The 14,528-nt window shown below is 44.4% G+C and overlaps 1 protein-coding gene across 1 annotated transcript in view; it reads right to left on the bottom strand.

Annotated features, from left to right (window-relative positions):
• Nucleotides 1-218: 218 nt before the first annotated feature.
• dlg4b (discs, large homolog 4b) overlaps nt 219-14,528 on the bottom strand; it is a gene marked incomplete at both ends in the record, with an annotated part of 47,566 nt that continues 33,256 nt past the window's right edge. The window contains 13 exons of the mRNA XM_083789597.1: nt 219-325; nt 534-625; nt 1,597-1,709; nt 2,412-2,584; nt 2,705-2,806; nt 5,724-5,765; nt 5,960-5,997; nt 8,859-9,035; nt 9,372-9,468; nt 9,684-9,786; nt 10,201-10,357; nt 12,138-12,252; nt 14,008-14,155. Of these exons, the coding sequence (XP_083645723.1) occupies nt 219-325; nt 534-625; nt 1,597-1,709; nt 2,412-2,584; nt 2,705-2,806; nt 5,724-5,765; nt 5,960-5,997; nt 8,859-9,035; nt 9,372-9,468; nt 9,684-9,786; nt 10,201-10,357; nt 12,138-12,252; nt 14,008-14,155 (1,464 nt within the window). The remainder of the gene's footprint in view (nt 326-533; nt 626-1,596; nt 1,710-2,411; nt 2,585-2,704; nt 2,807-5,723; nt 5,766-5,959; nt 5,998-8,858; nt 9,036-9,371; nt 9,469-9,683; nt 9,787-10,200; nt 10,358-12,137; nt 12,253-14,007; nt 14,156-14,528) is intronic.

A 14,528-nucleotide genomic window follows, 5' to 3' on the forward strand; every position in this document is an offset into this window, starting at 1 on the left:
TCCCATTATGATATCTGTTAACATCTGTCGCCATGGAGACGATGGCAGGTCTGTCAGGTTTCGTCCAATCACAGCCTGTCTCTGTCAGGTTTCGTCCAATCAGAGTCTGTTTCTAGCAGGTATCATCCAATCAGTCTGTCTCTGGCAGGTATCCAATCACAGCCTGTCTCTAGCAGGTTTCGTCCAATCACAGCCTGTCTCTGTCAGGTTTCGTCCAATCAGATTCTCTCTCTAGCAGGTATCCAGATGTAAGGTCCACTCTGTTCTTCTATCACTGATTTGGCCAACATGTAAACCTCCTCGAAGCTGTCTCCTTCAACCATGGCTATGGAAACACAGTTAAACACGGTTAAACATGGGTTATAACCTCCTCGAATGGTTCCATTTGAACAGTTACAGACCTATAAGGGTCCATTTGGTAATTATCATTTAGCTGGGGACACCCTGGAACTCTCAAGGACCCCTAGTAGTTTACCTATAGGCCTAGTTTAGGCCCTATTTAGGGTATATAGGTTATAGGGTACATCGTTTACCTGTGAAACACTCTAGAAAGTCTTGTTCCAGTTTGATAGCTCTGTCCAACGCTTTCCTGGCCTGGTCTTCTGAAAGACGTTTATTGAGGTCCCTGCACGCACACGCATACACACACACACACACACACACACACACACACACACAATTTGAATATTCACCTTTCAATATAATATAGCGTTACAGAGACTCGCCACTCACCCAAACACATCTGTTTTTACTAAAACTACAACATGACGTTACTGAGCCTCGGTGGTAAGAGACTCACCCAAACATATCTCTCTGTATTTACTAAAACTACAATATGATGTCACTGAGCCGTGGCCCGTGGTGATAAGAGACTCACCCCAACACATCTCTCTCATTTTACTAAAACTACAACATGATGTCACTGAGTAAGAGACTCTCCGCTCACCCCAACAAATCTCTGTTTTTACTAGCCACCGTTTCGGTAGTCACCTTATCACCTAAAACGGGAGTATGAATATTTAACCCATTCTGACCTGAGATCAGATTCATACGAGGTTTCCGCTGGACAAACACTGGGTCTGATGAACCCATTCTGACCTGAGATCAGATTCTAAAAATGTCAGTCGCTCTTCGATTTTTCAAAAATAGCAGACCTACAAGCTCGTATCGCGCCACTCGGTGGCGCGATATGAGCTTGTAGGTCTGCTATTTTTCAATAGCTAAAGCATAACATGATGCCGACACCAAAATGGGTGCCCGGTAATTTGTGGATTCAAATAATGTGTGTGTGTGTGTGTGTGTGTGTGTGTGTGTGTGTGTGTGTGTGTGTGTGTGTGTGTGTGTGTGTGTGTGTGTGTGTGTGTGTGTGTGTGTGTGTGTGTGTATGTGTATGTGTATGTGTGTGTGTGTGTGTGTGTGTGTGTGTGTGTGTGTGTGTGTGTGTGTGTGTGTGCGCGTGTATGTGTGTGTGTGTGTGTGTGTGTGTGTGTGTGTGTGTGTGTGTGTGTGTGTGTGTGTGTGTGTGTGTGTGTGTGTGTGTGTGTGTGTGTGTGTGTGTGTGTGTGTGTGTGTGTGTGTGTGTGCGTGCGTGCTTACAGTATGTTCTGCAGTGATCGAGGTCGTATGAAGATGGCGATGGGTTGAAGATGAGCAGCCTGGAGTCTCCTCACTGCGTTGGCAGAGACGTCCAAGATGCAGTGTTTACCCTGCTGTAACACACACACACACACACACACACACACACACACACACACACACACACACACACACACACACACACACACACACACACACACACACACACACACACACACACACACACACACAGTACAATTTCACAATTTACAATGTAATCACAAACTTTTGTAGGGCCGCAATTGAGCCGTTAGGCCAAGCCCTTCATTTAGCCAATTAAAATGCGTACTTTTTCACCATGTGATGTGTGTGCAACGTTTCACAACTTTCGCATTTGCATTCGGCGGAGGTATGGGTTTGTTTTGGTTAGGCCGATTGGCTGAAGGGGTTGAGGTATGCGTTTGTTTTGGTTAGGCCGATTGGCTGAAGGGGTTTGCATTCGGCGGAGGTATGCGTTTGTTTTGGTTAGGCCGATTGGCTGAAGGGGTTTGCATTCGGCGGAGGTATGCGTTTCTTTTGGTTATGCCGATTGGCTGAAGGGGTTGTCTGATCCTCACAGCCCTCTACCATGTTGCCAAATGTTGTGAAAAACCATAGCTCAGAACTGCTAAAACGGCGTATTTTGTTTTTACGATAACAAAAGGGGTCTACGCACTTTGGGCTTGACCCCTAATAATAAGTACATTGAAACTATAGGTATACACTGTCTGTCTGTCTGTCTGTCTGTCTGTCTGTCTGTCTGTCTGTCTGTCTGTCTGTCTGTCTGTCTGTCTCACCTGTTCAGCCACCATTCTCACGCTCTCCACGGAGGTGCCATACAGGTGGTTGTTGTATTGACCCGCCTCTATGAAGCGATGTGATTGGATGTCTCTCTCCATCTGTTCCCGTGACGACACAAAGTGGTAGTCCCGCCCATCCACCTCGTACTCTCTCTGGGGGCGAGTCGTATCTGCAGACACATGGAGAGAGAGAGAGAGAGAGTAAAGTATTATTTTTTAAATTCCCATAGAGCAGTGGTTCCCAAACTGATGATAATAGTGATAATAATAGTGATAATAGTGAGTCTTACGGGGGACACAGGAACCAAACTTGTCGGGGAACTCGGACAACAGATCGTCATTCACTCTGTCCTTGGTCGGCCCCAGAATGATGATCGGTCGAGCGTAATCCACTAGACACAGAGAGAGAGAGAGAGAGAGTTATGGGAGTTATATGGCCTCATTTATCAATTCTGCCTTAAAGGACCACTTCACCACTTTTCAACCTATCTTCATATACTAGGTCCTCACTAATAATCATGAAAAAATGGCGCAATTTGTTTCTACTCGGTCTGTGTCTCATAGGAGGGCTGTGGGCAGTTCAGAAACCGTCCTCCAGTGACATCATCGATGGGGAATACAAGCTAATAGAAACTGCAGGCTTTCTAGTCCTGAAAAGTTGCAATGCGAAAATGGAAGCCATTGTTCTCATAATAATGTAATCTAAACATCTTTGTAAAGAAATCTTAAAAAAAAAAAAAAAAAAATCTGCCTAATGATGATGTCACTGGAAGACGGTTTCTAAACTGCCCACAGCCGTCCTATGAGACACAGACTGAGTAGAAATAAATCGTGCCATTTTATCATGATTATTAGTGAGGACCTATTATATGAAGAGGTTGAAAAGTGGTGAAGTGGTCCTTTAACCCATTCTGACCGGGCACCCATTTTGGTGTTGGCATCATGTTATGCTTTAGCTATTTAAAAATAGCAGATCTACAAGCTCATATCGCGCCACTCGGTGGCGCGATATGAGCTTGTAGGTCTGCTATTTTTGAAAAATCGAAGACACTTTTAGAATCTGATCTCAGGTCAGAATGGGTTAATAATGAAACTGTCAGGATGTAATAGACATTTTTAGAATCTGATCTCAGGTCAGAATGGGTTAAATTCGATTGTGGGTTTTGGCCTACGCCCACGTCAACGTGCCGTTTAACAAGTGATCCTATACAGCTGGGCCTATAGCGTCAATTTGGTCAAAGCTTTGATAAATGTCACGGCTGAAACCGACCGTCATTTAAATAACACGTCCTTGAATATTCTATATTTCACGACATGAACAACTGGAATACGACAAAATGCACCTACTGTACTTGCAAGTGTACATAATACATTTGGCACAGTGGAAAGAAACATCATGTTTGCCAGTATAGGATTATTCCGTGTGGGTACAACGTTTGTCAAGTAGTAAGTAGTAGTAGGCTACATTAATCACACATCACAGTTACATTGTCATGAATGGAATTGGGTTTCTAGGTTAATTGAATGAATCCATTCTTAAGAAGTGCGCGCGGGGCACTTTAAATCATTCATGTGTGCGATCCACAGTGAGTTGTAACTGCTGTTGAGTGACGCCACGTTAATGAGAGATAGCCTGGCAAGGCAGGCATAATCAACATTCATGGATGAATGCATAAACATATGGATGAAGGCCGGTGTGTGCTGCTGGGTGGATGGATGGTACTTATATCTCACTTATACTTATATCTCATAAACATATGGATGAAGGCCGGTGTGTGCTGCTGGGTGGATGGACGGTACTTATATCTCACTTATACTTATATCTCATAAACATATGGATGAAGGCCGGTGTGTGCTGCTGGGTGGATGGATGGTACTTATATCTCCGGTCTCTTTGGCCCAAATTAATCCACAGTATGGAGATATCACCTGCACTCGGCACATGTTTGGAGCGTGTGGTTTCTATCCTTCTATCCTTCTACCCATTCTGACCTGAGATCAGATTCATACGAGGTTTCCGCCGGACACACACTGGTCTGATGAACCCATTCTGACCTGAGATCAGATTCTAAAAATGTCAGTCGCTCTTCGATTTTTCAAAAATAGCAGACCTACAAGCTCATATCGCGCCACTCGGTGGCGCGATACGAGCTTGTAGATCTGCTATTTTTAAATAGCTAAAGCATAACATGATGCCGACACCAAAATGGGTGCCCGGTCAGAATGGGTTAACGCAGGTTCTACATAACTCCGGAGGACTTGGCCTGTACTGTATATACGTTAGGAGACCTCACTGTCCATGCTTTTTTTTTCTTTAACAGCGGTGCCCGCTGGTCCCGACTCCCGAAAATGCTCTCGCATAAGCGCTCAGCGGCAGCCTAGTCTGGTCTGGTGATCCAGATCTGCAATTTATCTGAATGACTGTTAAAGCACTTATTTAAATGGCCTGGGTGAAGAATGATTAAGCGCCTAACTTATAGCCTACCATTTGCAAATACGCAAGCTATGCTTCTCATTGTCACTTGGACATAAAATGTCTAAATGTAAATGTTATATTATTACAGGGATGTTTTTATAGGCATCCCACTGCGCTCCCGTGGTCAAAATCATCTTGCACATACATACGCACTCGCATACGTTTTAACGGAGCCAAAGCACTGTTTGATTAAGCATCTAATTTGTAACATTGTAAACGTGTTATATTGTTTTTATTGTGCAATTGTAATTGCTTGTGTAAGTTGGAAATATCCTACCAATTTCATATGACATATTGTCGATATATACTTTGACTAAATATATGTATTATTTATTAGATTTATAGTGAGTGCATTATGTTTAGATGCCTGTCAGCTGGTCAGACAATCCGCTTTGTCTACGACAGAAAAATAGTGGAAGCTGGAATGATAAATGCCGGAAATGGCGGTGATTTCGCAGATTGCCCATTTTTGGGTGTAAATCGCATTGATAAATGAGGGCTATAAAATGTGTATAAATACATGAATAAATTAAGAGCATTTAACCCATTCTGACCTGAGATCAGATTCATACGAGTTTTCCACTGGACACACACTGGGTCTGATGAACCCATTCTGACCTGAGATCAGATTCTAAAAATGTCAGTCGTTCTTCGATTTTTCAAAAAAATAGCAGACCTACAAGCTCGTATCGCGCCACTCGGTGGCGCGATATGAGCTTGTAGATCTGCTATTTTTCAATAGCTAAAGCATAACATGATGCCGACACCAAAATGGGTGCCCGTTCAGAATGGGATAATAAAGTGTATAAATAAAGATGTTTAATTAGACTGACCTTCAGTCTGGATGACCAACTCGTAGCTCTGAATGAAACCATCTGTACCTGGAAAAACAACACAAACACACACAGTATATGAGCGTCTGCTAAACGCCTAAATTGTGAATTGTAAGAAAATTACAAAAATGTTGTACAAAATGCCTCGGGTCATGGACGCAGCTTCCGATTGCCCGCACACGCTCGCGCGCACACACACACACACACACACACACACACACACACACACGTTTTACCTTTATGGTTGATTCTGGACCATTCCTTTCTCTCCACTCTGTTAGAGAGAGAGAGAGAGAGAGAGAGAGAGAGAGAGAGACACACAGACACAGACAGACAGTTTTCCATTACAATTGGTCATAAATAATAACAAAATCAAGATTGTAAATTTGCGATGAAAATGCTTTCAATCTGGTGCACTTTGAGGTCAAAATTAAGAGGCTATAAAGAACTACACATATCATATTAGATTATTATGATATTTACTGTGCTATTTGCCAACATCAATTCCAGCAGGGCAGAACACATCCTGGCTATAGGGGCCCAATAGCCTGCAGGTATAGAGGGGTATGTGCGTGTCCTCATCGTACCTGGAAGTTATGCGGGAACGCCCACTGAGTGGCAAAAAAGTAGTTTCTGGCCTCGACAGGCTGATTCATCCAAACAGAAAAGTCTGTCTGATTGCATTAAACAATGTTATTTTTCTAACTGTCAGAGTTTGGAAGTGCTTGTTTTCAATGGAGGGTCTCGCCCCTCCATACCTCTCTGAGCTCCTCCACCCCTACTCTCCCGCCCGCTCCCTCAGGTCAGCTGACCTGATGCTGCTAGAGGTCCCGAGGGCGAAGCGGAAGCTTAGAGGGGACAGAGCTTTTTCAATCGCTGCCCCCAAGCTCTGGAATGACCTTCCCCTGCAACTTAGGCAGGCCCCCTCTCTGGCCACTTTTAAAACCTCACTGAAAACGCACTTTTATTCTTTGGCTTTTAACACAGCATGAGACCTCTGTTCCTGAACTTGCTTCCCCCCCCTCCTTTTCTTGTTTTGTGTGTTGTCTTTGTATTCTGTGTTTTTAGTCTATGTGTTTACTTACTGTTTTACCTATGTACTGTACAGCACTTTGTGGCAGCTATGGTTGTTTTAAATGTGCTATATAAATAAAGTTGAGTTGAGTTGAGTTGAGAATAACACAACATGTTGCTGCCTCCTGCATCATGTGACATTTAGAAACAGGTGTTACGGCAGGACGTTTGAGTGATTTCCAACGAGTGCTTTCAAACTCCAACACTCCATAAATGCTGCTCAATGTTTTGCCACTCAGTCTACTGTAGATGACGGGGCGTGTCCTGATGGGAAAATCATGCATGTGCATAATTATACTCTCTATATGGAAGATGTTGTATACATGGACATTTTTAGACGCGGATACGAATCCTGCCTATACCAGCTTTAAGTTGAATCAAGGCCAGCCTATCATCTATCTATTCAGCCATCAACCACAAAGATATGAATTAATTAATTTGGCTGGATTTATGATTAGGCTAAATTGAGACGTCACAATTCAATGAAATTGAATGTAACACACAGGTTAGGTTAGGTTAGCTTAGCTTAGCTAGGACGTGTCTCCCTCCCCTATCAGCACAATGTGAGGAATAAATGTGCTCGCAAAGCGTGCACGGGTGAACAAACGATTCATAATTCAAAGCACAAGTTATCAACATGTCAAGCATGTTCTATTTATGTGTAGGCCTATTACCATAGCAAGCGCCAAGCGGGTAGATGTGAGGGGAAAGTGGGCGGCGGGAGCCATTTCATGAGAGAGAGAGAGAGAGAGAAAGCAATAGAGAGAGACAGAGCGACAGAGAGAGACGTGGAGAGAGAGAGAGAGAGAGAGAGAGGAGCTGGCCGCGTATGATGATCAGTGATCACAGGCTATCCAGTCTCCCACGTAATTTTGGCGTTGTAATATCTTTGCCGCACCGCACAAATATATATATATATATATATATATATATATATATATATATATTCTTGTCTGGTGAATACCAAGGTCATGACCTCAGTGTCCTCAATGGTAGTTACGCCCGTCGCCCATGTTTGCTAGGTTGTATAAAATCTAGAGCTGGGACTCGATTAAAAAAAATAATCTAATTAATCAGAGGCTTTGCGATGAATTAATCTAGATTAATCGCATTTTAATCGCATATCAATATTCAATCAATATTCAACCCACAGCGAGAAACCTTTTTTTTTAAATGTTTTTTGGTATCCCAGTGAATCAATGAATAGTGACTACAGGATACCACTCATTTTCAACATTTTACTGTCATTAATATACCTGTTGTGGAAATAATAATAAAAAGTCACCCTATTCTGTGTTGCCTAGAACTGGAGGTCTGAATTTTTTTTAGTAACAGTAACAAGTACATCTCAGTGACATCACAAAGCTGTACTTACTTCATATTGTTACTGTTTTTTGTCAGACCTCCAGTTCTAGGCAACACAAAATGGGGTGACTTTTTATTATTTCCAGTTTTCAGTACTATAGAAAAGCGCCCAGTGAGAAACGTTCCGCGGTGAAAAAAAAGGTGCGATTAATTTATCTGTAGTTAATCGCGATTCATTTTTCTGTAGTTAATTAATCTAAATTAATCGCAATTAGTCCCGGCCCTAATAAAATCATATTCTGTCAATTAGCAGAAGAGACTAAAGAGCCCATTGCTGGCTTGCTGGTGGCAGCCGGAGCAGCGACCAGAGAGCCTTATCGCTCGAGGAGCACAGAGTGTTTTAACAAACGAACCACTGAACGTGCATTGTAAATAATGGTCTGTTTGAGTGTAAGCCTACAGATATGCGCAAAACCCCAGACATTTGAAGGAAGTTATTGAAGAGAAAAAACAGACAGCCTGCACAGCCACCCAGAACAGGACATGTCCGGGTAAAAGAGGACATAATGGTCAGCCTACTTTAACTGCGGTTGGTCATGAATTAGATCATTGCGGGAGCGGGGCGCACCTGTGTGTGCATGTGTGTGTGCGTACCTTTGTTTTGAAGGTATAACTCACCTGTGCGTGCATGTGTGTGTGTGTGTACCTTTGTTTTGAAGGTATAAATCACCTGTGCGTGCATGTGTGTGTGCGTACCTTTGTTTTGAAGGTATAAATCCCACTTCCTCTAGTTCCCCCTGCTGGGTCAGTCGTCTGGCCTGCCACCATTCGTCGTCCGAGCTGTCAATCACGTGAAGCACCTCCCCAAAGTTGAAGTCCAAGGCTTGTGATAGGACACCACAGTCCCACTGTTTGTTGTAGTCAAATAATGCCCTGCAACCAACCATGCATGATTGTTGTAGTTTGTTGTAGTCAAATAATATGCTCTGCAACCAACCATGATTGTTGTAGTTTTTGAGTGGTGCAACCACTCCAAGGAACAGCATCTATGTCCCTATGTTTGTACTCAAACAATATACTCTACAACCAACCATGATTGTTGTAGTCAAACTTTAGTCGTGTACTTGTCCTGTGAATCTACCATGTAGATATGGTACCAGGATGTGTGTGTGTGTGTGTGTGTGTGTGTGTGTGTGTGTGTGTGTGTGTGTGTGTGTGTGTGTGTGTGTGTGTGTGTGTGTGTGTGTGTGTGTGTGTGTGTGCGCATACCTGACATAGAAGCTCCTCAGTGATCCTGACGAGTGTTGTGTGTTGTTCATCATCTGTTCTCTGAGGTCATGAATCTTAGCCTCGAAGCGACTGTACTCTGTACACACACACACACACACACACACACACACACACACACACACACACACACACACACACACACACACACACACACACACACACACACACACACACACACGTGTTATTTAATTGTAATCATTTTCCATATGTGTTACTATGGTTACCTTCCAGGCGTGTACGGTGCTACTATCAGGGGTTTAGGGTCATGGGGTCATGGGGTCATGACCTTACCTTCAGGTCTGTATTGTGTTACTATGGTAACGGTCTGTCCAGCATTCTTCAGGGCGGCCGCTGCTTGCTCATGGGTCGCGTGTCTGAGATCTGAACCGTTCACCTATAAACACACACACACACACACACACACACACCATGATACAACATATTTGTGAACAAATCAACTGCCTGAATCAAACAATCAGCTGCGTGCGTGCGTGCGTACGGTACGTGCGTGCGTGCGTGCGTACGTGCGTGTATATTCACACTAATGATCTGGTCTCCTTTATAAGGGTTAGGGTTATATTTACACTAATGATCTGGTCTCCTTTGTACAGCTATATAGTATAGTATATAGTATATTTACACTAATGATCTGGTCTCCTTTGTACAGCTATATAGTATAGTATATAGTATATTTACACTAATGATCTGGTCTCCTTTGTACAGCTATATAGTATAGTATATAGTATATTTACACTAATGATCTGGTCTCCTTTGTACAGCTATATAGTATAGTATATAGTATATTTACACTAATGATCTGGTCTCCTTTGTACAGCTGTCCGGTCAGATCAGCTGGACCTCCTGCCAGGATGAAGCTGATGAAGATTCCTTCCCCGTCTTCACCTCCCACGATGTTGAAGCCCAGACCTGAAGACCCTCGATGCACACACACCCTGCGTACGTCCCTACACACACACACACACACACACACACACACACACACACACACACACACACACAATTCAATTCAATTCAAAGGGCTTTATTGGCATGAGAAAACATACGTTTACATTGCCAAAGCAGAAAGAACAATACAACAATACAGCGATACAATCAAAACAAAAATTATGTACTGTCAGAATCTTCAATAGATCAACTTCTATGTACCAAGATCACTCGGTGCAGGTATAGTGCAGGAATATATACACAATGATTAGTCTTTACGGTGGTTGTGTTCCATTTGATATCCTTCTCCTATCACAGCAACTCACAAATCTTGCTGCTGTGTTTGCACATTGTTGTACTTCGCCCAGCAGATATGGGAGTTTTTTTGTCATTGGTCATGTTTTCAAAATCTCCGTGTGTGGTTGTAATCTGTGGGAAGTATGTGTCTCTGATGTCTTGGTACAATGGACAGATGGTTAGGAAGTGTAGCTCGGTTTCCACTTCATTTAGTGTGCAGTGGGTGCATACACACACACACACACACACACACACACACACACACACACACACACACACACACACACACACACACACACACACACACACACACACACACACACACACACACACACGCCTTTATGTCAATATACTTGTGAGGACATCAACATCATCATGCTTTAGCTCTGTGGTGGCTCATATGGCAGAGGTTCCCAAAGCGGGGTCCGGGGACCACCAGGGGTCCTTGAGGGAGTTCCAGGGGGTCCCCAGCTAAATGATAGTTTGGAACCAAATGGACCCTTATGGGTCTGTAACTCTGAGAGTGTACAAATGGAACCAAATGGACCCTTATGGGTCTGGAACTCTGAGAGTGTACGAATGGAACCAAATGGACCCTTATGGGTCTGTAACTCTGAGAGTGTACAAATGGAACCAAATGGACCCTTATGGGTCTGTAACTCTGAGAGTGTACAAATGGAACCAAATGGACCCTTATGGGTCTGTAACTCTGAGAGTATACAAATGGAACCAAATGGACCCTTATGGGTCTGTAACACTGAGAGTGTACAAATGGAACCAAATGGACCCTTATGGGTCTGGAACTCTGAGAGTGTACGAATGGAACCAAATGGACCCTTATGGGTCTGTAACTCTGAGAGTGTACAAATGGAACCAAATGGACCCTTATGGGTCTGTAACTCTGAGAGTGTACAAATGGAACCAAATGGACCCTTATGGGTCTGTAACTCTGAGAGTATACAAATGGAACCAAATGGACCCTGATGGGTCTGTAACTCTGAGAGTTAAACTAACAGTGATTTTACAATATAAATTGAGGGTCCCAGAGATAGAAATGCCATTCAATGGGGGTCCCTATAGACTAATGCATGTCAAACTGGGGGTCCTTGAAATGAAATGTGACCAGTGCCAGTGGTTTAATATACAAGGGGGCCTGCATGGTCATTTTTTCAGTTCTTTACATATTATGAAACTGCACACTGTAACCTTTCATATGATGTATTAATGGTTCGAGAATCACTGCTAGAGCCGTAAAAACCTTCTCTTGTGGGGGTCCCTGGAATATCTCTCCAAAATGGGGGTCCGCAGGCTCATTAGTGTCAATTTGGGGGTCCTTGACATGAAAAGGTTTGGGAAACACTGTTCTATGGGAACGCAGTTCATAGAATCCTCATATCTCGGATTCTTCTCCCAGGCTGCGTTTTGGACCAAAACAAGCTTGATTTGCGGTTGGCTTGGTCTTCGATTCAATTCAGATAATCTTTTAAATAAATGTATATTTACCTTGAGTAATCATCGTCTCCCATCATGCCTCGGGGGATGGGGGAGTATCGCCGTGGCGACGATGGAGGCAGAGCTTGTTGTGGGTAATCTGACAAATAATCTGCCTCCATGTAGGCTGCAGTAAACAATGACACAAAATACACACAATTAATACACGCCACATGCATGATACTCCTGTGTGTCTGTGTGGGTGCGTGTGCATGTGTGTGGGTGCGTGTTGCGCGCGCGCGCGTTTGTGTGTGTGTGTCCTGTGTGTCCTGGGCATGACGTTAAACTGCCCTGTTGTAACTACCACAACAGGGACTGTGTGCTTCAACGCTTCACTAGCTTGCATGGAAGAAGGCGCTGCTCACCGATGGAGGATGCCGACAGCCCTCCCCTTTCTGGTAAGTGGTAAACTGTAAACGGTGCATTTATATAAGGCGCTTTACATAGAGTGCATTACATGCACAATCTATGAAAAACCAATAGGCACGACCAATGCAAGCACCAGCCTGCACATCAGGAGCTATTTAGGGGTTCGGCGTCTTGCTCAAGGACATTTCGACACTAACTCTGACGGAGCCCAGAATCGAACTGGGAACCTTGCCGTTCCCATCCAGCTGTTCCACCGGCAACGTTACCGCCTGGCCTTCTATAGCAGTGTGTCCGCTAGGACACACAACGTTACCCCCATGCCTTCCATAGCAGTGTGTCCACTAGGACACACAACGTTACCCCCTGGCCTTCCATAGCAGTGTGTCCACTAGGACACACAACGTTACCGCCTGGCCTTCCATAGCAGTGTGTCCACTAGGACACACAACGTTACCGCCTGGCCTTCCATAGCAGTGTGTCCACTAGGACACACAACGTTACCCCCATGCCTTCCATAGCAGTGTGTCCACTAGCTGTGGGACAACAATGGGTGGACTTTTAGGCTCACGGGAACAGCTAAATAGAGTGCTGTTTGTTAGAGAGGGTTTCTCTGGTGGTAAAGCCTGGGACATGTCCACATACTGTTTGTTAGAGGGTTTATCTGGTGCTAAAGCCTGGGACATGTCCACATACTGTTTGTTAGAGGGTTTATCTGGTGCTAAAGCCTGGGACATGTCCACATACTGGTTGTTAGAGAGGGTTTCTCTGGTGGTAAAGGCTGGGACATGTCCACATACTGGTTGTTAGAGAGGGTTTCTCTGGTGGTCCAGCCTGGGACATGTCCACATACTGGTTGTTAGAGAGGGTTTCTCTGGTGGTCCAGCCTGGGACATGTCCACATACTGGTTGTTAGAGGGTTTCTCTGGTGGTCCAGCCTGGGACATGTCCACATACTGGTTGTTAGAGGGTTTCTCTGGTGGTCCAGCCTGGGACATGTCCACATACTGGTTGTTAGAGGGTTTCTCTGGTGGTCCAGCCTGGGACATGTCCACATACTGGTTGTTAGAGAGGGTTTCTCTGGTGGTAAAGCCTGGGACATGTCCACATACTGGTTGTTAGAGAGGGTTTCTCTGGTGGTCCAGCCTGGGACATGTCATGTGTATGTATGTGCGTGTGTGTGTGTGTGTGTGTGTGTGTGTGTGTGTGTGTGTGTGTGTGTAGGTGTGTGTGTGTGTGTGTGTGTGTGTGTGTGTGTGTGTGTGTGTGTGTGTGTGTGTGTGTGTGTGTGTATGTGTATGTGTATGTGTATGTGTATGTATGTGCGTGTGCGTGTGTGTGTGTGTGTGTGTGTGTGTGTGTGTGTGTGTGTGTATGTGTATGTGTATGTGTATGTGTATGTGTATGTATGTGCGTGTGTGTGTGTGTGTGTGTGTGTGTGTATGTATGTGCGTGTGTGTGTGTGTGTGTGTGTGTATGTATGTGTGTGTGTGTGTGTGTGCGTGCATATACGTACAGGTGAGGTCGGGCGGGCTGTAGCGCTCGGGGGGGTGCATGAGCATGGCGGTGGGCGTGGCCACCTTCAGGTAAACGACCTCGGACGTGTTCTTCAGCGCCGTGACGGCGTCCTCGTGAAGGACCTCCTCTAAGGACACATGGTTCACCTGCACGCACACACACACCCATTATATACACGCCACATACACACCCATTATATACACACCACATACACACCCATTATATACACGCCACATACACACCCATTATATACACACCACATACACACCCATTATATACACGCCACATACACACCCATTATATACACGCCACATACACACCCATTACATACACACACCACATACACACCCATTACATACACACACCACATACACACCCATTATATACACACCACATACACACCCATTATATACACACCACATACACACCCATTATATACACACCACATACACACCACATACACACCCATTATATACACGCCACATACACACCCATTACATACACGCCACATACACACCC

This window comes from Protomyctophum parallelum (genome assembly GCF_964188405.1).
Source record: "Protomyctophum parallelum genome assembly, chromosome: 18".
NCBI classification, from domain to species: Eukaryota; Metazoa; Chordata; class Actinopteri; order Myctophiformes; family Myctophidae; genus Protomyctophum; species Protomyctophum parallelum.